This window comes from Mytilus trossulus, chromosome 2 (genome assembly GCF_036588685.1).
Source record: "Mytilus trossulus isolate FHL-02 chromosome 2, PNRI_Mtr1.1.1.hap1, whole genome shotgun sequence".
NCBI classification, from domain to species: Eukaryota; Metazoa; Mollusca; class Bivalvia; order Mytilida; family Mytilidae; genus Mytilus; species Mytilus trossulus.
This window is the reverse complement of record NC_086374.1, coordinates 21,447,083-21,471,649: the sequence shown is the minus strand read 5'-3', so window position 1 is coordinate 21,471,649 and position 24,567 is coordinate 21,447,083. Positions and strand designations below refer to the sequence as shown.

Here is a 24,567-nt window from a genome sequence, read left to right as displayed (position 1 = left end):
GCAATGGTTGTAGAAAACATACCTGTTCATATTATTATCAGGAAATAAATAATCTTCACAAATAATATACGATGGTCTTCCAGTATAGATTCTGGTTACTGACATTGTTTATCATCTTGATAAAATATTATATCATTTCTATTTGTCTTTATGGATATTACTTTTACTGTTTAATTTAGTTTGGTTGAATCCATTTAACGTGGCTCTGTACTAAAATCCCGTCATTGTGTTATTGTTATATGATACATGTTGCTTTCTTGTCTTTAATTTTTGCTAATACGCTTCGTCTTTATGCCTTTTTGTGTGTCTTTTTTACACATGACGTGGCTCTTTCCGTAATTGTGTCATTGTGCCATGTTAAATGTTTATATACATATTTGATCGTTTTATAGGGATTAAGATAATAGAAGAATGTTGACAGCTGTACCCCTACATTTTACATTTTCACATGTATTTATTGTGTCTGTTTGTTTTGCTTACACATCGTTGTCAGTATATTGGAATTGTTTGTGACTGTCATACAAGTGAAATGCTTAGCAAGCTATAAAACAAGGTTTAATCCACAATTTCGAACATACGAAAACGCCTGTACCAAGTCAGAAATATGACAGTTGTCTGTTCGTTTGAGCTTTGATTTTGGCATTTCATTAGAGACTTTCCTAATGAATTTTCCTCTTAGTTTAGTATTTTTGTGATTTTACTTTTCATTTACTACTTGTACCTTTACTTATCTATGTGTACTACATTATATAATCCTGGTACCTTTGATAACTATTTAATGAATGTTGTTTTTGCTACTCAGTCTCATTGAACCGTTTTATGGACCTGTTCTTCGGAAATAATAAGCCTGATATCTTTGAGAACTTATTACCAATTTGTTCCATTCATAGTAGAAAACCAGCGCCATTTTGCCTTTCTTAAATGAAATTGTGCTTGAACTGAATAATGAAGTCCAACCACAGAGGTCATTTATAAATATCAGTAAAATTTTAATTTCCAACCATTATAACCTGCAGTAACAAAACTTTCAATTTAAATTAATCCCTCAAATATACATGTCCTTTTTACATATCCAACCTATAAAACCTGCACTAACAAAACTTCTAGTTTAAATAAAACCCTGAAATATACATGCCTTTTTACAAAGCTGATAAAATACAACGATATAGAATGACAGATGATTTTATTGCAGAAAGATTAATCATAAAAAGCATTGTAGACAACAAATATAGATCTTTGGCTATAAGCAGACTGAAATTGTCCACAAGTAAGGACTGGTTTATAAATATTTCAATAGTGCGATACTTATTAGAATTTGTCATTTGTGGGGTCTTAATCTGAAAAACAAAATAAAACTTATTTCAAAATAAATTAGCCATTTCACACCAAAACTGGTGACAGTAGAATTAATAAAATCCTACTGATAAATTTTAATTTTCAATATCAAATTCAAAATAACAGAAAAAGATTGGCTTATAATCATTGATTTTCTAGAATAAATGTTAAATTGTTGATAGTTTTTTTAAATTTTAAAAATCCTGAAATATTCAGTCTGCTACATGTACTTGTGTCTTGAGGATATCTTTAATGAAGAAATTAAATCTGTAATAAAACTGACCTTAAATAATTATAAAATGTACAATCTTACATAGAACTGTTATTATTTTCTATTTAAATTAAATATACATTTTGATATCAACTTAAATGGCATTCTGTTTCTTGTGTATTGATAAAAAGTATTTTATAGTCCATATTTGACACATACATTATAACATAATAACTCCACTTCTAACATGGTTATACAGTAATGGAAGCAATAATAAAAAAAATCATCACCTAAACAGGCAACGATGCAACAGAATTTAACAGTTGAAATTCTCCATACAGGTTAACAAATATTTTGGCTCGAAAACTGCATTAAAAATTCACATCATAATAAAAATTATAACCTCACTGGATATGGCTTTTTAATTCAAACTTTCTCAAATATTTTGTTTTAATCTAATCAGATTTAAGGGTTTTTATTTCACCTAAAGCACTTTACATATATATATCAATAATTCAATGAAAACATGAAATTTACATTGACTACATAATATCGTACAATAATCAAGAAAGCACTATTTTTGTAGTATTTGTATTATAATTTTTTTTGGGTGGTTCATCATTTGCAAAAATACGCTTAAATTATGTATTTTTTTTAACAATATTGGCATAATACACATTATGAAATTACAGTAATTTTATGATTATGATACATTTTAAAAATGATATGATAGGAAAACTGTAATTAAAATAAGTTGTCTCCCTTTTCATGATAAATAAAATAGTCAAACCATTATCACGTCAAGATAGAGACCAATAATATGCATTGTTAGGTCTAGAATACTAAAAAGTTGTGCACAGAAAAAATAATAGTGCTGATAAATATCATGCCATTCCAAAACTGACAATATACTTTTGATTTATCCAGTGCAAGAATTCTCATCTTCTCCCAAGGTACCATTAATAAAAAATCTCATTCTGACACTCAATTTAAACTTAAAATCTTTACAGTTTATAATTGTGTGATTACAAAGAATAAGAAACTGAATTCTACTAAAAGTGAAATTGCTTTCATAAACTACTCATTTAAAGTCTAACATTAGCCAATCAAATCAGGGCCATTTTAAAAAAGGGAGGGGTTCCAACCATATGTCCCCATGCAATTGAATTGATCTTAAAAAAAGAAGGGGGTCCAACCAACAGAACCTGCAAATGGTGGGACAAGCATGAAAAAGATGACTGTAAATCATTTTTGTCATTTCCATTCTTTTAACTGTAACAGCCTTTAAAAAATAGGTGTGTCACCTAACAGACAAATGAAGTTAATTTTTTGCTAAAAGTACACACTCTAATATTTGAGCTGTAAATTTCATCTAAACTTAGGTTTTAATGAGGCTTTTATGAATGGTCAAATATGATACTAATAATTCTGGGTTTTTTTATCCTTATTTTGACCATCACATGGTACAAAGATCAATATTTTACAATTTCATGACAGATAATATTATACATATTAAAACCTGGCAAGGAATTATACAATACAAAAATGTGAAAGGGAGCTAACTGCAATTATTGTGCAAAATTTACTCATTAAGTCGGTGGTTCTAGTTGAATGCTATTTATTGATGACTGCAATGATTTTGTTTCAATATCAGTTTTAGATCATTTCTGTGACTTAAAATATTGTTTAAAATCTGTGCAAATTTACAAAATTTCTTTAATTTGAGTCTGATTTTTTTGTATCGTGCTGCAAATATTATTTTTTTACTTAAATAGACTACATTGTTTTTCTATGAGTATACTGTGCTACGTATATGTAAAGGTGATAACTAGCTTTGTGTCAAGAATCACTATGGCAGCTTTTGGAAAATTACAAAAAAATAACATCATTGAAACAAAGTTATGATTTAAGAGGTGGCTAGAGGAATAATGTAAAATTATATATTACTTCATAGGAAAGAAAATTCAATTACTCCCTAAGAAATTAGAAAAAGTTTCCATCACTACAAATAGGGTTGAATTCCTCTAGCCCCCCTTATTTTGATTATGTATGAAAAGGAAATTTAATAACTAGACTAATTTTTTTTTCATTTAAATTCTTTTGTTCTTAAATTACCCAGATGCTCACTCAAACTCAGTTTTAAATTCCCTCTCGAAACAATAGCACACAGATATATTTCTCTCCTATTTGTAATAGAAGGGGAATAACTCGTGTATTAATTGAAATAAAACAATGAAATTAAAAAGAGAAGAGTTTGTCTTTAAACAGAGGCTTCTGTTTTCTCACATTCTATTCCACTGTCTGGTCTAGATTTCCCAGGAGCAACTCCAGTATCTGTTCGAGGTTTTGCTGTTTCTTTAAATGTCAATTTCTGAGTATCAATCTGAAACAAAAATGATAAGTACATGTATCTACAAAAAAGTTTGATATTAAAAAATTATTATATGAAGCATACATTCCTGTTTTTTATCATTTAATTATCAACTAAAATTAGAAAACTCTTGACTGTGTGATCTAAATCCTTCATAATATTTTCCAATAATTAAAAGCTGATAATGTTATGTCCTTTTGACTTTGATCTCAAGTGATCAGAATCTTAAAATTTTACCAAATAAAAAAAAAAATATTAATATTTTTGCCAAAATGCAAATTGATACATGTAAACAATAAATCTATCTGAAATTAGGACCAATTACATTATTACATATTTAATCAGTGTAATCCAACATATCCTAAAACAAAAGATTGTTTCCACTGCCTGCATTTCAATAGCCAATGAAATATTCTGTTTCAATTAATATACTTTGTTTTAACTTAAGTTCCAAACATAAGTAAAATGATAGGTAACAGAAGAGAATTGACAATGACATCTAGTATGTTATCAAGATGGTAAACATGGAAATATACAATGTCAATTATTATATATACAATTATGGTATATAATTATAATACATTTGTAGCAGGTACTCTTGAGTAACAGAAGTTCAAAATAAAATCTGGACCACTACCGAATCAATACTGTCAACTTGTATATAAGTATAAAAAATGTTTTTATACCTCGATCAACTTATGCAAATGAACTTTTACTGTGAACTTAAATATACCAGGTTTTAATTCCCTCAATCTTCATTTACAGTGAAGATCATTTCAAGCAACTCCTATACTACCTACATGCTGAAACAACTGTGGAGAAACTGCTTACCTTATCCATTTTTTCCTGTGGCTATCAAAACTACTTTCTTTTGATTAAGTCAATTACCCAGCTTTTAACATCAATTATATATTTGATTTTGATTTAATTGTGTTTTTAACACCACCTGTAAGAACAGCTTTTTTGCTACTTCCTGGCAGCCAATTTTTATTGGTGGAGGAAGCCAGTGAGCCCTGAGAAAACCACAACCTTCGATAGGAAAACAGACAATCCTAGTCAATTAAGATTGGAGTCAATTGCACCTGCACCAGCAGGGATTGAACTCGCAATCAATTATATATATAAGTTTATACATATTCTCATAGCAACAATTAAAGCTTACTTTTTGCCTAAGCCAATTGGCTAGATTTTTTATTTTACCACTTTAAATCAGTCTATGCTAAAGTGTTCCATCGACAAAAGGGGGATTCAAAAGAAGCCTTTCAAACCAATTTACAGAATTTACTTTTTGATTTATTTCATTGGTTATCATGATCCAATAATTGAATGTAACACTCAATGACACTGGGATAAGAATCTTTCCCATTTTTCTTACAATGAGTAAATTGTGTACACGAGTTTAAAGAAGAATATGATGCCTACACTTGTACTTGCATTAAAACAACTACACAACACAAGCTTTGAGTGCACAGAAATCAGTATTAAAAGGTTTTACTCCATTCAAAAAATTGAGAATGGAAATAAGGAATGTGTCAAAGAGACAACAACCCAACCATAGAAAAAACAACAGCAGAAGGTCACCAACAAGTCTTCAATGTAGCAAGGAATTCCCGAACCCTCAGGCATCCTTCATGGATACATACATGGATAAATGTTTATCCCAATCAAATATATATATATAAACCCTCAATCAATCATACATGTATATAAATGTTGATTAATGTATTTGTTTGACCAACTGGTTGTATAGATTCTGGTTATAAGTTAAATAAAGCCATGTACATATAGGCAGTATAGACAACACGGACGAATGTGATGCCTTCTGCTGGGGTTATTTTCACTCAGTACAGCAATTTGTTTATACGATGGTTAACTTTAATCTGGCTATATAAAACTAGAGGCTCTAAAGAGCCTGTGTCGCTCACCTAGGTTTTTGTGAATATTAAACAAAAAACGTAGATGGATTCATGACAAAATTGTGTTTTGGTGATGGTGATGTGTTTGTTCATCTTACTTTACTGAACATTCTAGCTGCTTACAATTATCTCTATCTATAATTAACTTGGCCCAGTAGTTTCAGAGAAGATTTTTGTATAAGATTACTAAGATTTACGAAAAAATGGTTAAAAATTCACTATAAAGGGCAATAACTCCTTAAGGGGTCAACTGACCATTTCGGTCCTGTTAACTTATTTGTAGATCTTACTTTGCTTAACATTATTGATGTTTACAGTTTATCTCTATCTATAATAATATTCAAGATAATAACCAAAAACAGCAAAATTTCCTTGAAATTGCCAATTCAGGGGCAGCAACCCAACAACGGGTTGTCCAATTCACCTGAAAAATTCAGGGCAGAAAGATATTGACCTGATGAATAATTTTACCACTGTCAGATTTGCTCTAAATGCTTTGGTTTTTGAGTAATAAGCCAAAAACTGCATTTTACCCCTATGTTCTATTTTTAGTTGTGGCGGCCATCTTGGTTGGTTGGCGGGGTCACGCCACACATTTTTTAAACAAAATACCCCAATGATTGTTGTGGCCAAGGTTGGTTTAATTTGGCGAAGTTGTTTCAGAGGAGAAGATTTTTGTAAAAGATTACTAAGATCTACAAAAAATGGTTAAAAATTGACTATAAAGGGCAATAACTCCTAAAGGGGTCATTTGACCATTTCGGATATGTTAACTTTTTTGTAGATCTTACTTTGCTGAACATTATTGCTATTTACAGTTTGTCTCTATCTATAATAATATTCAAGATAATAACCTAAAACAGCAAAATTTCCTTAAAATTAACAATTTAGGGCAGCAACCCAACAACGGGTTGTCTGATTCATCTGAAAATTTCAGGGCAGATAGATCTTGACCTGATGAACATTTTTACCCCTTGTCAGATTTGCTCTAAATGCTTTGTTTTTGAGTTATAAGCCAAAAACTGCATTTTACCCCTATGTTCTATTTTTAGCCTTGGCGGCCATCTTGGTTAGTTGGCGGGGTCACGCCACACAATTTTTAAACTAGATACCCCAATGATGATTATTGTAAAGTTTGGAGTAATTTGGCCCAGCAGTTTCAGAGGAGAAGATTTTTGTAAAAGTTAACGACGACGGACGCAGGACGACGCCGGACGCCGGACGCCAAGTGATGAGAAAAGCTCACTTGGCCCTTCGGACCAGGTGAACTAAAAAAGCTTGATGTTTCATATAATCAATTATTATTTCTTAATTTTATTCACTTTCAGAAAGAAAATATCTATACATTGTTAAATAATGGTTCTAAAATATTGCCTAGCCAATATTTGGTATATAATGATCTATTGGTCTATAATGAACTATCAAATTGACAAAATCCAACTATGTTCAATATATACTTTGAAGAATCTAGCTTTACAACAATTGAAATTAATAGTTCTAAAATGTCTACATTTACAATGAATTTTTTTTTTTGTATTTCAAACCTTATATTATCTTTCAGTGAACTATAAGTACATTGGCAGAAAAATCAATTACACGCCTATTCTGTCCTGAAAATATTGAAATAAAACAAAATCTAATATTTCAAATTCAAAAGAGTAATAAATGTTTGTAATGAAATTATCAGTCCAGTGTGTACTGTTTGAGAAAACTGTTTAGGAGACATCTAAACTTGTTATCAACATTAGTACATGAAGTATGCTGAAAATATTAAACAAGCAAGCATTGTTGGAAATTCCTTAATTCTATGATAAAGCAGTTCTGTTTTGCATTCTAATGCAAATAGAAACTAGTAACCAAGATAAAGGAACATTTTCCATTAAATCTTCAGATGAAAAAATATTCACCATTTTCATTTGTCATTCAGACAAGCTAGTGTTTACCCTGTGTGAAAGAAGGAGGAGAAAAACAAAGTGATAATATGTGATAACCAAAGAATGAAAGATGAAGGAAATAAGAAAAAGTCACCCAAAATTGCCAATGTGAAAGGATATATTCCATTCCATGTGTATTCAAACAGGGGATACAATATCTACATGTGCATAAGGCAAAAATCTGTGAAATTCTTATCAATCTATTATTCCATAGCAACAAACAAAGAAACTTACTTCTAACTACCCCGGACGACCTGCTCGGGTTCCGACTCCTTCCTGTTAGTAAAAGTCAAATTATAATTAGTACAAAGTTTAGTTACGAGTATAAATTATTAGTCGACCATCCAAAATGTCTTTGGAAAGAGTCAAGCAGTATTCAAAGTTTAAATATTTCAAAAATATACTTTGTTCTCATGACAACATAAAGACAAAATTACAACACACTATTTTTTTCAAAAGTTTGGTACCTATAGAATGTCAAGAGTTTTTTTTTCTGATTTCTGATTTAAAAGAGAAAATGTGACCAAGTATATTCAGTCTTGGTTAGCAACAGTAATAATCAAAGGTAATTAATATGGGAACTTTTCCCCAAATAACTGTTGACTCATAAGGGTTTTGATCAAGTTCCATGCTTTCTGTAATGATGGTGACACTTAAAAAAATAAACCAAAATTGTTAAAATGGATCACAAATGATTTTTCCTCAAATGTTTGGTGGCAGTTGTTACCATTTAAGGATTTTTCTAACAGGTTCTTTGAGAAATTTTCAGTAGGTCAATTGCATTGTGTATAATATTTTATGGTTAAGGCAGTGGAGAAGGTTTACAAGCCCTGATTTGTAATGCTTGCAATCCTAACTCTAAAAGGACCATTTGTGTTTTCCCCAGGAAGTTTTGCAATTATCTACCCTAGTAACACTGGCTTTCAAAATTTTTTTTGTTAAATATGATATTTTTGTTTATTTTCTTCTTCAGATCAGATATTTTGTTTCATCAGTCAAAACATTATTTAAACACCGTACAGTGTGATTGAGGTTTTATTTAAAGAGGGCTTTTAATTTAAGAGAACCTTCATTTTTTAAATAATTTATTGTCAGACTTGGGTTATGTCATTTACAACATTATGCCAATCAAAGCCCCAGGTACAAAACAACTATTAGGCCTTTATTTGTCATAATGCATTGCAAATGCATATTCTTATATACTAGCTGATAACAATTGACACATAGTAATATATAGAAACCTTAAGGAAGAAAAATACTTTTATATAGACAAGAAAATGATTTTCTTATTTAGATTCTTGAAGGTTATTATGCTGATTTGAGTGACATGGCTGTTAAATATAATGATTAAATCGATCAGAAAAAATAGATTTTTTTATTGTATTTGTAATATCCTTTTAAAATGTTTAAAGGGACCAATTACAATAAAAGAACATGATCTATAAATTACATTGAACTGAATATCCTTGTCACGGATCATGTAAAGCACATGTCAAATATGAGGAGTCAAACTTCAAAAATAATACTTTAAACCTTATTATGTTTTAATAAAAATTATTTTAAATTTCTAATTCATGTTTGTAGTAACTAAAATTATTTCCAAACTACTAACTTCGTTTTGTTCAAAGTGTTGTGTCTAAAGATTATCTTTCCCTCAAAGTGCCTATATTATTTACACCCAAATAAGTTAAAGAATTTATATCTTTTTAAAGTAATATAAATATTATTAGTATAAATAAATAAGGTAACTATGCATTGATATAAAACTTATTACCAGAATGGTGTTTGTATACTTTGAGGATTACATTATAGAATTTATTTTGGCTAAAAGCATGCAATACACACATTTCAATGAATTTAAATGCTCTCTTTAACTGTAATCTGTCAACATAAGAGATATGAGATATGTCTCACCTACTTTGCACCAATATTACATTGAAATGAATGTTCCAGCATGAATATATATGAGTGACTTTATAAAACTCGTCAAATAACAAAAAGTTACCAATGTATAATCAAATGTTATAACCAGTGGTGTATAGTAAAGAGTTAATATTATACATCTCCATTTAAAGGTTCAAAGATCCTTGACAGAATTTTACTCTATTTATACAAGTTGTATTAGAAAATTATTTAATATTATCATTTTTTTAATTTACAAATACAGAGAGATCCATACTTGGAGTTATGGAGAAGTCTCAGACTCTCTCCCCCTTATATGAAGCTAAATGTATGGTAAATTATTATTAGCATAGAAGGTTTAAAGTCCCACTACTAACATTGCCTAGTTTGGGCCCCCCTCCTTATGAAGCTACATACATATTTAGTTAAAGCTTAGACGTTTTAAATGTACCACTTTTAATTTTTGTAAATGTTCAAATAATATATGATAGACCAACTCATATATAAATGTAAAGTAATTATTTCTGAACAATATTTTAGATAGATAGATTTATATAACCATATACATTGAGTCTAGCATAAAACCTGCAAAGTTGGCTACTTGAATAGTTGAGCCTTTTTTTTACACTTTTTTCATCTATACCTTCTTATTAATAATGTGTAAGAAAGGTTTAAGAGAAAGTAATATGAAATTTAGATGGTAAAAAAATGACATACACCAAGAAAGCTAGCATGATAGGCAATTTTCTATAGTGCAATTAGTAATAATTTAGCCACAAAGATGGCTTAAAATAAAATTTAGTAGTTTGTCTTCAGATAAATATAGGATTAAAGGAATTTAAAAAAGCTGAACTAACTCAGGAGTTTTACCCTATTGAAGAAGTGAATTTAAAATGTGATATTAAGTTATATGTGAATAAAAAAAATTAAAAATTTGTGAAATGGTGAAATTGAATTTTCAGTGAAAACATCACATCAAAAGAACAACTCATACATTTACAAAAAAAAAATGAAATTGCATGAATGTAACTTGGCCATATAGATCTCATGAAAGAGAATAAAAGTCTTACAATTGAAAAAAATCTGTTCATAAATAAGATTTTAGCAACAATCAGTTTATTTTTAGGAACGTAATTTGGCCTCAGTAACAGACATTTTAGACAAAATATTTTTGTGTTCTTAACTTCTTTACAATTATATATAAGCCAATCTGTGAAATAAAAATATATCAAACTTACAAAACAGGGTGTTTTCACATTTTAGTTTGGTTAAGTAAGCAATGTATAATGTCTTACATGATACAATTATAAAGAGTTGTGGTCAGATTTCCATTGTTGACCAAGGGACTAAAACAAGTTGTTCTTTTGGTGTTTGTTCTCTATAATACATTATTTTCTGGCAGTGACTGAGACTGAGCTATCAAAAAATATACATAAAAAATTGAAATACATGCCTCTTGGTGAGTTCTTGTTTGACCTGGCTTTAAAAGGAAAAAAATAAAAAAATACTCATGATTTGAACCTTAGGAGTGTGGTAAATGGAGCAAAAATCAAATTATCATCTGACAATCTGCCTTCAGTGATGTTTTTGTTTATATATATACCTTTATGGCAAACTATGCCAATTAAGGTACAACAAAAACTACATAATGAAAATCTAGGTTTGTTAGAGGGATAATTGAGTCCAGTCAGTACTACCCTGAGCTCTCATAGATATCATAATACTTACAAAATCTTTTAAAAATCTTTTAAATCCATAAAATGTTTGACATATACTTATAAATTTGAATTAAATTTATAAATTATAAATTACTGAGATATGGTATGATAGGCTATGAGACAATTATCCGACAGATGTCTATAGGTCCTTTAAAAAATTAATTAGATTATCAACTTGTTAAAAAAATTCCAGTATCACTCCAATATATTAGATATTATGAATATACTTCAAATTTCATTAACTGCTAATGAGAGGGAGAAAAAACAGATCAATTGATTCCATGTGTGGCCCTATAGACTAAACAAGACTTTTTAAAGTAACACTTCTGAACACCATCAATAGGAACCATTTGGCTGAAAAATTGTCTTGGATGTATAATAGTTAAGAAGATGTACATAAAAAAGATGTCATAAAAGACTTATTAAACATGACCAGCTTTGACTTAGGTTGGAAGAATTTCAGTTGTATTATCAAAATAAGAATCTGAAGTCAAATTTACAAAATTAAGAATCTTGGTGGTATTTACAATTTTTCTAATTTTAGTTGTTTTAGAAGATTTCTGACCTTAGTGAGGTATTTTCAAAATTTTGAATCTTAGCCGTATTTACAAAATCTATCTTTCATTCCCTCTCTGGTTTGATTTCTTAATAAAAGAGTTAATTCCATAAACAGGAAAGGAAACTATGAAATTAACCCCTAACTTTCTCCCTCTCAGTAGTTAACCTGAACCTTAGAAAGCCAAAATATAACAACCATGCCTGTTAGTCATAATTCGCAAGCTCTGACTTACGATCTTATGGAATAGAGGTTGGTCGTATTGAACTTTGAGACTTCCCTAAAGTTTGACCACTACCCAATGATTTCATTGACCACCTAGACCATTGTGTTTGTTGTCTTGATCGACAGTGTCTACAGTTTAAACTATGACGTTCACCTGTTACTGGAGAGGGAAGTTCATCCATACTGCCTTTGGGATAGGGCCAAATTTTCATCGGTATTTTTAAGGATCCTCCGCCTGCATGATGAGCCACATTATCTAGTGATCCCACTTTTGCTGATGTATTCCATTCTAGAGAATTGTCCACAATTTGTACGTTTCCTCCTCCTGCACGATGTGTTACATTGCCGAGAGAATCTATTTTTGGATGTGCTTGCCATCTGGGAGTTTCGTTAACGATCTGAATATTTCCACCGCCTGGTTTGTATGTCTTTGCGATTGCCAATGATCCAATCTTAGGTCTGGCATCCCAATGAGGTGTCTCACTAATAATATGTTTATCACCCCCACCAGGGACATGATGGACATTGTCCATAGAGCCTACTTTTGGATTTCCTTGCCACTGAAGACGTTCACCTCTTACTGTCACATTACCTCCTCCGGGGGTATGGTAAACATTGTCTAACGATCCTATACGTGGTGAGACCTCCCAGTTTAATCGCTCATTTACTATATTTATATCATTAATTTTGGGTTTATAGCCAGCATTTTCTAAGGATCCAACTTTTGCATGTGTTTCCCACTTCAACTTTTCACTGACAATTTTTACATCTCCACCCTTAGGACTATAATTTGTATTTTTAGCATCTACTTTAGAATTTGGTTTCCATTTAAGTTTTTCGTTGTGTATTTGAACATTTCCACCAGGAGGCTGAAAATGACGATTATCCAAAGATCCAACTTTTGATTGTGCATTCCACTGAATTTTCTCTGTGGGAATAATAACTTGTCCCCCACCAGGTTCATGAGTGACATTATTTAACGAGCCTACTTTTGCACCGGCCTGCCATTCTAGACGATCACTGAGAATTTTGACATCCCCTCCACCTGGACTATGATGAACATTATCAAAAGATCCAACCTTTGGTTTGGCGTAATACTTTTTATTTTTCACCATGGCGTATGTTCCCTCTTCATTATGTTGTAAGTGTTCCCATCCATTTCTTGCATTTGAAAAATTTAATCTATCTTGATATATTTTTGGAAATTTAATTGCAGTAATATCTTTTGTTCCATCACTATGGTAACTCTGAGGTCGTTTTAATTGAAGATGACGATCATCTAAGGAACCTACTTTGGCCTGTGAATTCCATTTTAGTTTCTGGTTAATAATTTGCTTGTTTCCTCCGCCTGGTCGGTACTGCACATTATCCAAAGAATTGACCTTTGATCTGCCTTCAAAACCAAGGTCAATGGATGGCAGTTTTTGGTAATATGGACTGTTGTCAACTTTCATGGCCATATTTCTAATAGGCCTATATATTATTTAATTCATTTACTCTTTTTTATTTAAAAAGGAAAACTTTCAGTTCAATCTTTCACCTTCCTACCTTCACCTTAGTTCAAGAATTCACCACTCAATATCCAGTCACCAGTCAATATTCAATCACCAGTTCCACGGAAATGTGTCAAAATACTTCAACACAATAAAGATTTAAATTGCATCAATCTGTTTAACAAAAATTCCAAAGGAAAATGTCAAAATAGAAGAAATCTCACAAAAAAAAATCAAGTTCTGTTTTTCTGTTGTCAGGGCCAAAATGACAAAGATATCCAATCCCAAAGAGAAAAATGGTATCACACAATATAACAATATCGTTAGAATAATGACAAGTTCTCTTTCAATTTCTATCTTTTTTATCCAGATGATTAATGACCAGAAACTATTAAACAATTGATAATTCTTCCGAGTCACTGGTTTAAATTTAAATTCCTTTAACACAAAATATGTACTATTGAATTTGAATTTCCTTTCAATTTGTGGTTGTTAAGAATATCGTCAACGATCAAATGCTTCCTTGGGTGCCAATTTAAACTGTGACGTACAGGTAATCCAGTTAAATGCTAATCAACACATTAAACAATTACATTTTCTATTTCATTTATATACGCTCTACAATAGCTACCGATACAAGCTAATGATATAAGTAGATACAAAATGGAGGTCTATTTCAACTGATGATTTAAAGATCCTTTTTCTTGAAGCCTTAATCTATTTGTTCAAATTTGTTTAAATCTTTCCTGAAGCAATACATATGACAAAATTAAATATCCCCGTATTAGGAACAGAAATATTTTCCAATCTAAAATAAGTAACAGAATTCAGAATTCATACTTTAAAAAGGATCAATGTGCTCTCTTTTTAAATGGATTTTTTGTTCACTACTTTCATTTCAGATATATGAAAATGTTTAAAATTCTTTAATTACATATTTAAAATACAATTTATATAGAATACAAAATATAAGGAAAAATGCGCAAGTGATCAGCACCCAAATCAAATATTAATTTCCTTTCAGTAAGATAGATAGCTTTTTCACAGGGTCTAGAATAAACATAATTTGCAAGTTAAGTAAAATATTAAAATTAATATATTTTACACCTATAATATGATATATACATCATTACATATGCATATGATAACAGTAGGGAAACTAAAACATATTCATTGATCTTTCTCTTGTTGTTTATTAAGATTAATCAATTCAATCGTGTCAATTTAAAATAAAAATCGAGAGGGTGAAGGAGGGGGGGGAAGCAGGGATAGCAAAACTATTATTATCAAATACTTTTTAAGAAAGGGAACTGGGTTTTAAAACTTAAATATGGCCTTGTAAAACCATTTCAGGGAACTGGGTTTTAAAACTTAAATATGGCCTTGTAAAACCATTTCTATTCATATTATATAAATGCCATGATATTTATTCATGTTATTGTTTTTAACTATATCTGTTTTAAAAACACAGCTGAGTTTCAACTTTTTATGGGACAATTAAACCAATAAGTGGTTCATAATCAATTGCTAAAGTTATGATGTAATATGAGAAAGTTACACAAGTGTTACTTGTATGCAATACGTAATACTGAATCAGGCCCTCTCCTAGCAATTCATTTTTTGACTTCTAAGATGGCTACTCTCTTAACGAAATATTTTCTTATTTCAAAAGCTTTTAGGTAAGTCAAAGAAGTGCAAAAAGTTTAATTCAAATATTTATTTTGCAACAAAAGACCAAGCTGTACAACTGTTAATATTTAAAGTCTATCGAACATCTTAGGTACAAAATAGGTGAAATGAGGCAATTTGTTATGCAATATTTTCTCCTATCAAGGGGAATAATCAGTGATTATAATATCCCTTGGAACCTATAATGGATCTACCAATGTTATACTCATCTTAAGAATCCTCTAAAACTTCTCCTTGAACATCACAGACCATACAAGAATGTAAAGATTGTGTATTGATATCTCTTGACATTTAATTCAGTACAAAGAATATATACAGAGCTACTGAACCAGATACATCTCTATATCAATCTACAGGTCTATATTGTATTATATGTCATCACTTATTGACTGTGTGAAGAACAGTACTTAAACAGACATTGGGAAGTAAATAAGGATTATTTACTGACTTATAAACAACATTAATCAAAGTTTTCAACTGTACATTTGTTGGGGGTCATCAACATGTTTGTTATATTTGTTGGGAATTCCATCCTTATATCGTATCCCCCCATACAACTGTTATAAACAATCCTGTTTATACGACCAGTTATCATCACCATTTAGTCATTTTGGTGTAAAAAAAAAAACTTCCTTACAAACACACAAACAACAACAGTTGATGTATATAGTCAAATTGAACATCCTCTTTCACTCAGATGGGGAAAAACACACCAACAATACAATGGATTATAAGGATTATACAGCAGGTGCATGATTTTCTTGCTGCAGTGAAGACCCATTGGTGGCCTTCAGTTGTTGTGTGCTCTTTCGTCAGGTTGTTGTCTCTGTAACATGTTTCCCATTTCCATTCTCAATTTTATTTAAAAATTGCAATGATAAATGCAAGCAATAATTTCAGAATTTACAGGATTTTAAATTTTCAGGAATATATCCAACAAGAAATGATGACAGCAAACCTGGTATTCTGAATTGTAAAGGAGTTTTCAGGCTGGTTTAACTGTTCATAAATCATTTCACAGGAACAACTTAAATCTATTTCAAATCTATCAAGAACCATAACTCCTGAACTGTAATAGTGAAAGTTGTCTGAGTATTGAAAGTTACTTCCCTTTTGTCATAAGTAACAACATATTAAAATATGAAAAGAATTGGTTGAACTGTTTATAAGTTATTGCACAGAACCTTTTGACAGCAAGGAAAGTTATTATAGAGTAAAAAGTTTGTCAGGATGATGTTCTTTGGACTCAGATGGAAAAGCACCATTCAAAGTTTTACTTGGAGAACTAAAGAATAAATGAATCAAAGACTGTATGAAAGGCTTTATCATTATTAGACCACCCTCTTAGTGAGGAAAAAAGACCCAAAAGATACCAAAGGGGTATTCAAACTAATGAGTCAAAAATAAACTGGCAACATCATGGCAAAACAAAAAAACTGGCAACATCATGGCAAAAAATTTAACTGGCAACATCATGGCAAAAACAAACTGACAATATCATGGCAAAAAAACAAACTGGCAACATCATGGCAAAACAAACTGGAAACATCTTGGCAAAAAAATACCTGGCAACATCATGGAAAACAACAAACCTGGCAACAGCATGGCAAAAAATAAACTGGCAACATCATGGCAAAAAACCAAACTGGCAACATCATAGCAAAAACAAACTTGCAAAAAATGAAAAACAACCCAAAAGACAAACAGCAGTATACAAAACACAACATTTATATAAAGATAAAGATTAAACAACACAAAGTCTATCAAGGTACCTTTGAAAATAATCATTCTATCTACATCAAAACATTTGGTAGCTTTACATTGAGTGTTTTGTATCTTAGCTGACTTCTTGTGACTCCCTTTTGTTGGGCATATTGATTAAGTGACCTCCATGAGTTCCACATCAAATAAAAACAACTTTAAAAACAATGGCCCACATCCAGTAAATTAAAATTCCAATAAATCCTTAACAACATTTAACTTCTCGCTTTATGTTAATTTAACTAGCAAATATTTGTTTACTTTTCATGTTATATACAATTCTTATTTTTAATTCATAGCTTAAAAAAATAATAAAAGGTAGACCAAGATCAATTTTCTAAAAAGATATCAATAAAACTTTGGTACTTTCAATATTTTGAAACAGTATTAATAAAAAACTCCTTAAAGTTTAAAAATTGAAACTGCAGAAATCAATTCCTATATCATATTCATTTTACAAAAAATATACAAGTATAAAGTTTATTTTTCTATCTGACTTTTGGCAAATAAATAGTTTTTTTACTTTGTTTTCTGTATTTCTATTGTATGGCCCGCCACAAGGTGGTTTACGCCATTTAGTTTTACCCTTATCCATCTCTCAGTCATTCTGTCAATCAGCAACGACCTGTTATACAGACTTTTTACCAAACAACTTCACATATTGAGCTGATATTTGAGTATTTTAGTCCACTATGATGAGTCACAGTTCAAGTTCAGGCTCTCAGCTGATTTGTGGTAATATTACATACTTTGGACTTTTGAAAATTTAGTGGAAATAATATAACAGTTGATATAGACTTTTTTTTCTAAATGCCTTCATATATTGAGTTGATTTTCAGAATGTGAGTAATATTGTGTAACAAATCCCACGGTGTAATCCAAATTTTATCTATTAAAAATGAACTTAAGTTCTATAGTTTAATTATCCTCAACATTTTCATGAAAAAGCAGTTGCCATTCAATTTGTTACGAACATGTATTAGTGAAAACAACCAAAGATAGACATAAAAGAGGCAAAATAACAAAATTAATTAATTTTTGGGCTTTCAACTTTTTCATTATCTAAAGCTGTCATGATAATATATAATTTGGACTATGTGGTATGACTGTAAAAAATTGAAATAACTATAACCCAAAGACCGACTGATAATAGATATAAACAATCACAAGACACTGTACAACATTTAATGAGTAAAAACTAGTACCATATATTAAACTATAAATGGCCTAAAGTCATGACCCATAAAAGACTGTTTAACTGCTTTCACATATCATGCTTTCCTTTTCGTCGGAACTGTTGTTCTTTCTATCTTTGAATTCTTAAACTCTGAAGGAACAAAAGCAGAGTTCATGTGTGGAAAGTAAAAAAAAAATTGGCAGCTCTGAATGTTCTTTTGTTACACAATAATAAGATAAATATAACTTAATTTGCATGAAAACTACTTATAAAATTTGGTAGAATTAAAACAATATTGACCTAGGAGATATAATTTCACTTTCTTTAATTCTTTTGTAGTATTAAACATTTGAATAAAAGACATGGTATCAATTCTCTTTTGATATTTTTTGGTTACAGGCCAAGTTTAGAGTTTTTACAGCTTTAAAATCAGGATTTATCTGGTTTTTGAGTGTGCTAATTTGATAATTTAAATAAACATGATTAAACTACTATGGAATTATGAGTTTCTTACCCTATATTGAGAATTGGTTTAGTAATCTGTCAGGGGGCTTGACAATTCTTGGCCAACTTTTTTTTTTTTTAATTAATTCCACAATATCAATGCTTATTAACTATTTATCAACAGATCCAAAGCACAGAGTGTAACACAAAATTATATGCTTTGGATAAATCAAAAAACTGTATATTCTATACAAATTCTTGGATATTTATAATTAGATCATTTTTGCTAGAAAACTAAATACTTCAAATTAAGAAAACTAGAAGCTCTAAAGAGCCTGTGTCACTCACCTTGGTCTATGTGCATATTACGCATAGGACACAGATGGATTCATGACAAAAATTGTATTTTGGTGATGGTGATGTGTTTGTAGATCTAACACTTTACTGAACATTCTTGCTGCTTACAATAATCTTTATCTATAAAAACTTGGCCTGCAGTAGTGACAGTGGAAAATATTTAGTTGCCTAATTGTTCTGAAAATTTCAGGGCAGTTAGACCTTGACCTAATGATCAATGTTGTAATCAGATTTGCTCTAGATGCTTTGTTTCAGAGATATGAGCCAAAAACTGCACTTTACCCTATGTACTATTTTTAGCCATGTCAGCCATCTTGGTTCACGAGCAGGGACATTGGACAATTTTGTTTAACAAGATGCCCTTATGATGATTGTGGACAAGTTTGGTTCAATTTGTCTATTAAGTAGTTTCAGAGGAGAAGATTTTTGTAAAAGATTACAAAAATTTACTGAAAAATGTTAAAAATTGACAACAAAGGGCAATAACTCCTGAAGGGGTCATGTTGATTTATTTGTAGATTCTACTTTGCTGAACATTATTGCTGTCTACAGTTTATCTCTATCTATAATAATATTCAAGATAATATAACCGAAAAAATGCATTTTTTTAAAAAATTACTGATTCAGGGTCAGCAACCGAACAACTAGTTATTAGATTCATCTGAAAATTCCAGGACAGATGGATGCTGACCTAATAAACAATTTCACCTCCTGTCAGATTTGCTATAAATGCTTTGGTTTCAGAGATATAAGCCAAAATCTGCATTTTACCCCTATGTTCTACATTTAGCAATGTAGGCCATCTTGTATGGTGGGCAGGGTCATCAGACACATTTTTTAAACTAGATACCCCAATGATGATTGTGGACAAGTTTGGTAAAATTTGGCCTGATAGTTTCAGAGAAGATTTGTGTAAAAATTAACAGACGACGACGGATCATGACAATAATGGACGCCAAGTGATGAGAAAAGCTTGCTTGGCTCTTTTGGGCCATGTAAGCTGAAAAGTAGATGAAAAAGTAGTGTTCTAATCCTCCTCCTACCAAGGCCATTATTTTAACTGTTTTAAAAGCTACAACTTAAGATGCTTGGATCTAATGACAGTTGTTGATTTGTAACAAGAGTGTACACACTGAAATGTCTCGCATTCTTCACTAATCATTAATAGTATGTTGATAGTCCTAAATATAAAGGATTATTACAACTGCCACTCATTAACCAAAAAAACTAAACATTGACCAATGAACCATGAAAATAAGGTCAAGGTCAGATGAACCATACCAGGCAGGTTTTAACAGTGAACAATTCTTAAATACAACAAATATAGTAGAACTATTGCTTATAGTTTTAAAAAAACCAGAACAAAAACAAGAATGTGTCCCTAGTTTATGGATGCCCCTTCAGCACTATCATTTTCTATGTTCAGTGGATGTAAAAATGGGGGAAAATCTCTAATCTAGCATTAAAATTAGAAAGATCATATCATAGGGAACATGTGTACTAAGTTTCAAGTTGATTGGACTTCAACTTCATCAAAAACTACCTTGACCAAAAACTTTAACCTGAAACAGGACAAATCACCGAACGGACGAACAGAAGGACGAACAGACCAGAAAACATAACGCCCATAAATGGGCCATAACAAAAACTTAACACTGAGTAATGAACCAAGGTCAAATAAAACCAGTGCAACTGACATATAGATCATAAAATATTTCCATACACCAAATATAGTTGACCTATTGCATATAGTTTTAGAAAAAGACAAAAACTCAAAAACTGAGATCACTTTTACCACTGGACCATGAAAATAAGGTCAAGGTCAGATGACACCTGCCCACTTGTTGTGTATACCTTACAATCATTCCATACACCAAATATGGTAGACTTATTGTGTACGCAGTATAAGAAAAACAGGCCAAAACACAAAACTAAACTGTATAACCACTGAACATATGATAATAAATAAATCTCTATGGAAATGAGACTTGCAAATGCCAATACATTTGCATACCAAATATCATTGACTTAATTAACATGAATGGTTCTCTTAAAACTGAACTTATTACACCTAATACATGTAAACTAAGCAAAAGTAATAAAGTCATTAGACCTTGACTGAGGAGGCAGGGGTAAAGTCACATTGATTGTCAAAATGCACATCTGATGCAGAAAAATTGGTGCTGTTTGTTATTACTCTCCTATGACTGAAAGTATAAAATGTTTTTCTGCATAAAATGGTCCAATTTTTTTTCGCAGTAGATGAGTTCGCACATCATTTCGGTCTAGCAATGCCCCTGACTTTATAGAGTATTAGACAATTTTGGTAACAGGAATCAAGTGAGATCAAATCCTTGTTTTAATTCAAATGCAGAGTTGAAATTTATGCCAAACAAGATTATAGTTTCCAAAGATGACAAAAATAATGCCATAATCCATAAATAGCACTGCACAACTGTGGAACTATAAGTATATAAGATTAGCAAACAAATCATAAACATAAATATTTTATTCATAATCTGACAAGAATAATGATATCAAAATAGTATAAATAAATAGTGTTGACACAGAGATATGTCTCAACTGTCTGCAGAAAATCACCAAGTCAATCTTATCTCCTTGTATTCATATCAAAATTGTTACAGACCAAACACTTAATTTCACCATAAAAAAAGAATAAAACAAAAAATTAGTCATAATAATAATATTTTAGGGATTTATATTGATATTTACCAATTATTGCATTAAATACATATTTATACATTTAAAAGTGAATCCTGATGTAGGTTTTTGGAACCCCCATGCTCAGTAAGTAACATGACTGTAAGCAAATTCTTCTTCTCTATTTAAAAAACCCCAAGTACAGCCTACAGGTCAATGAAGTGTGAACTGTTGGATCACAGTGACCTATATGTTACAATGAAAATACCCTCCTACATGAATTGTTTGACCAGGATTTTTCATGTTGACAATTTACCATTTGATAACTGAACTTTAAAATGAAACTTTAATCAAGTGAATTAGGTTAATAAACTTAATATAAAATGATAATGACAGTGGCTTACTTTCTGTAAGACATACACCATATAATGGCAATGTATATGCTATCCTTTATCCTCAACATAAAAATGAGATCAATCTTTGAAAAATGTTTCAAATCAAACAATTTAATATTCTGAAAATCTTGATGTATGTCGGGAATCAGTTTCTAACATTTGCCTTATTCTTTCCTCTATGACCTTATCCTCATCGTATGTTGGGTCATACGGGTCATCGTAGGGATATTTTGTTTTCCAGATTTGTTTGATTTTTGATTCCCTTTTCCATTTAAGTTTCTGCTGATAGATTTTATTATTGTTTGTTCTAGGAGTATAGTCTATGTTTTCCAAAGTGTGCACCTTGGGTCCAGTTGAGTTTTTCCAGTCAGCTTCAAAATGTGGAACTTGGAATTCTCCTTTATGTTGCTTGTAGTGGTAATTATGTGACTGTATTTTTGGTAGTGCTTTCCATTTTGGTTTCATATCTATAATGGTAACCTCCCCACCAGCAGGATTATGGAAGATCTTTTCCAAGGAGTCTACCTTAGCTTCTGCTTTCCAGTTTGTTGGGAACTGCATTTTAATATGAGTTTTTCCACCTCGTGGTTTATAGTTTATATTGTCTAGGGAACCAACCTTTGCTTCTGCCTCCAAAGTACGAGCTGATGGAATCTCATGTACTACTGAAGGGGTGTTATAATGATAACTTCCGAATGAAACACTGTCCCCTTTGGCACCATAATGAGGCTTTGAACTCAGTTGTAAACCGTAAGGGTCAGAGTGAGAGGTCCTTGCACTTCCTATATCAGAATTTGGATAGCTCTTGCTTTTCCTGTCAAATGAATCAATTTTTGGCTCTGCATGCCACTTTACCTTAAACGTAGGAATTTTCCTATTTCCTCCAGCTGGGGCATGATCAAAGTTTGCAAAAGTTCCTACTTTGGACTTGACCTCTGCATACCCTCTTTTATCACTAAGGGGAGGTAAATATGGCTCATGGAATTCACGGTTAAATGACCTCTCAATGTAACTCCCCTTCTTAGAGAATTTCCATGCAGGTTTCAAATATTTATATTTGATTTCCCCGTCAGGACCAATGTATTGTAACTCTTTCTCTCTGATCCTTTGAAGCTCTGGGTTTTCAGGGGCACATACAGTATGAATTGGTTTTTGCTCCACTACAACGTATCGTCCATTTTTCTTCTGCTGAACGGACATAACTGGATATTTTCCACGGAAAGCTGTACGGTTTGGAACATATAGTACTGTTGGTTTGTACATCCCTTCATCCTTGTTTGAAGTAAGATTTGAAAAATATTTGTTCTTTGCTTCTGCAACGGGAGAAAGTGTATCGTATCTTGGTGAATCCTCATAATGTTCGGTCATGATGTAAAGTCAGAGAATTATAACTAAATAGTCTATCATCAAAATCAAAACAAGTCTTGTCTTAGCTAGGAATACTCCATATTTCTTTTAAATCCTTGAAATTCAAAACATCTCAGTTTTTCACAAACAGCTCAAATTATGTAATTAAACGTTTCAATATAGCATGTTAAAATTTAAATTTTCCACACAGTCACTTGTTAAATTCAAATCATTTGATCTGTTTTAATGCAGTAAATCAAGTTCATGCTTATAAGATAAAAGTTAATACTCTTTATAAAGTAGCTGAGACTGATTGATTTATCCCACGTGTCAAAAGGCAATACTATACAGGTGAGCCGAGTATATTAGTCCAGGTAGATACCAACACACTTCCATGTAATTTAATCAGACTTTCACTTTGGACACTTATTGTTCGTAACAATCCATTGGATAAATAGCTTTCAATACCTACCGATTTTCCTTTATTCCTTAACAAGATACTGTTTATATTATAATGTCAATTTGAATCAGAGTTATTCACTAATCAAAGTTGTTAATGTTTTCCCCACATTATCAAATAATTGTCAAAATTAAAAATCCACTTTTAATTAGCATTAAAATTCTAAATTGCTGTATTTATTGATTGAAGTAAAATGTGAATCAATAATTCAACTGATACTTAAATGGTTAAAATTGACCAATTACCATTTTAAAATTGTCAATTCATTTTATTTTATGCTTTCAAAAGCATGAATGAAATTAATAGATGAATGTTCTCACTAAATACTCTCCAATGAATTATGGATCTTGTGTAGTCAATAATCCACAAGTTTTTTTTATTTTCACTGTTTTTTCTTAAATTACTTCACAAAAAATTCTTCAAAGTAGCCTATACATACTAAGCTATTAACCACAGGATATTATATGATTCAATGACATATTTTGTTGCAAAATCTTTACAAATCATTTCATTTTCCACCTGAATTTTTGCAATATACAAATAGAAATATATCTTACATCAAAGTTAAGCTTAAAGTTATTGTTACATTTCACATGGGAACTATGTCACAAAATG

The 24,567-nt window shown here is 30.9% G+C and overlaps 2 protein-coding genes across 8 annotated transcripts in view; both read right to left on the bottom strand.

Moving 5' to 3' along the window:
- Positions 1 to 1,166: 1,166 nt before the first annotated feature.
- LOC134706722 (microtubule-associated protein 2-like) overlaps positions 1,167 to 24,567 on the bottom strand; it is a 102,937-nt gene continuing 79,536 nt past the window's right edge. For 5 of the 6 annotated variants that reach the window (XM_063565911.1, XM_063565917.1, XM_063565913.1 and 2 more), the window contains one exon: positions 1,167 to 3,929. In XM_063565911.1, coding sequence (XP_063421981.1) covers positions 3,807 to 3,929 — 123 coding nt within the window. In that variant the 3' untranslated portion in view covers positions 1,167 to 3,806. Of the gene's footprint in view, positions 3,930 to 8,001; positions 8,044 to 24,567 lie in introns of all 6 variants that reach the window. The other variant, XM_063565914.1, reaches the window with a different exon arrangement.
- Positions 10,806 to 14,445, bottom strand: LOC134706724 (uncharacterized). Of its 2 annotated transcripts, none has more exons than XM_063565918.1 (2): positions 12,323 to 14,445; positions 10,806 to 11,145 (listed from the first exon to the last, which is right to left on the bottom strand). In XM_063565918.1, the coding sequence occupies exons 1-2, from the start codon at positions 13,626 to 13,628 to the stop codon at positions 11,048 to 11,050; spliced, it is 1,404 nt and encodes a 467-aa protein (XP_063421988.1). In that variant the 5' UTR covers positions 13,629 to 14,445; the 3' UTR covers positions 10,806 to 11,047. The 2 variants fall into 2 exon arrangements, with proteins under 2 accessions (XP_063421988.1, XP_063421989.1); XM_063565919.1 differs by having other exon boundaries at positions 10,806 to 11,149; positions 12,323 to 14,444.

What these genes read in the sequence shown, in the direction of transcription:
- LOC134706724 (XM_063565918.1), bottom strand. Translation starts at nt 13,628, where the DNA reads ATGGCCATGAAAGTTGACAACAGTCCATATTACCAAAAACTGCCATCC. An exon ending in ACTTCCCTCTCCAGTAACAG is followed by an intron (nt 11,146 to 12,322) that starts GTGAACGTCATA and finishes TTTTAAAGCCAG; the next exon opens with GTCAAACAAGAACTCACCAA.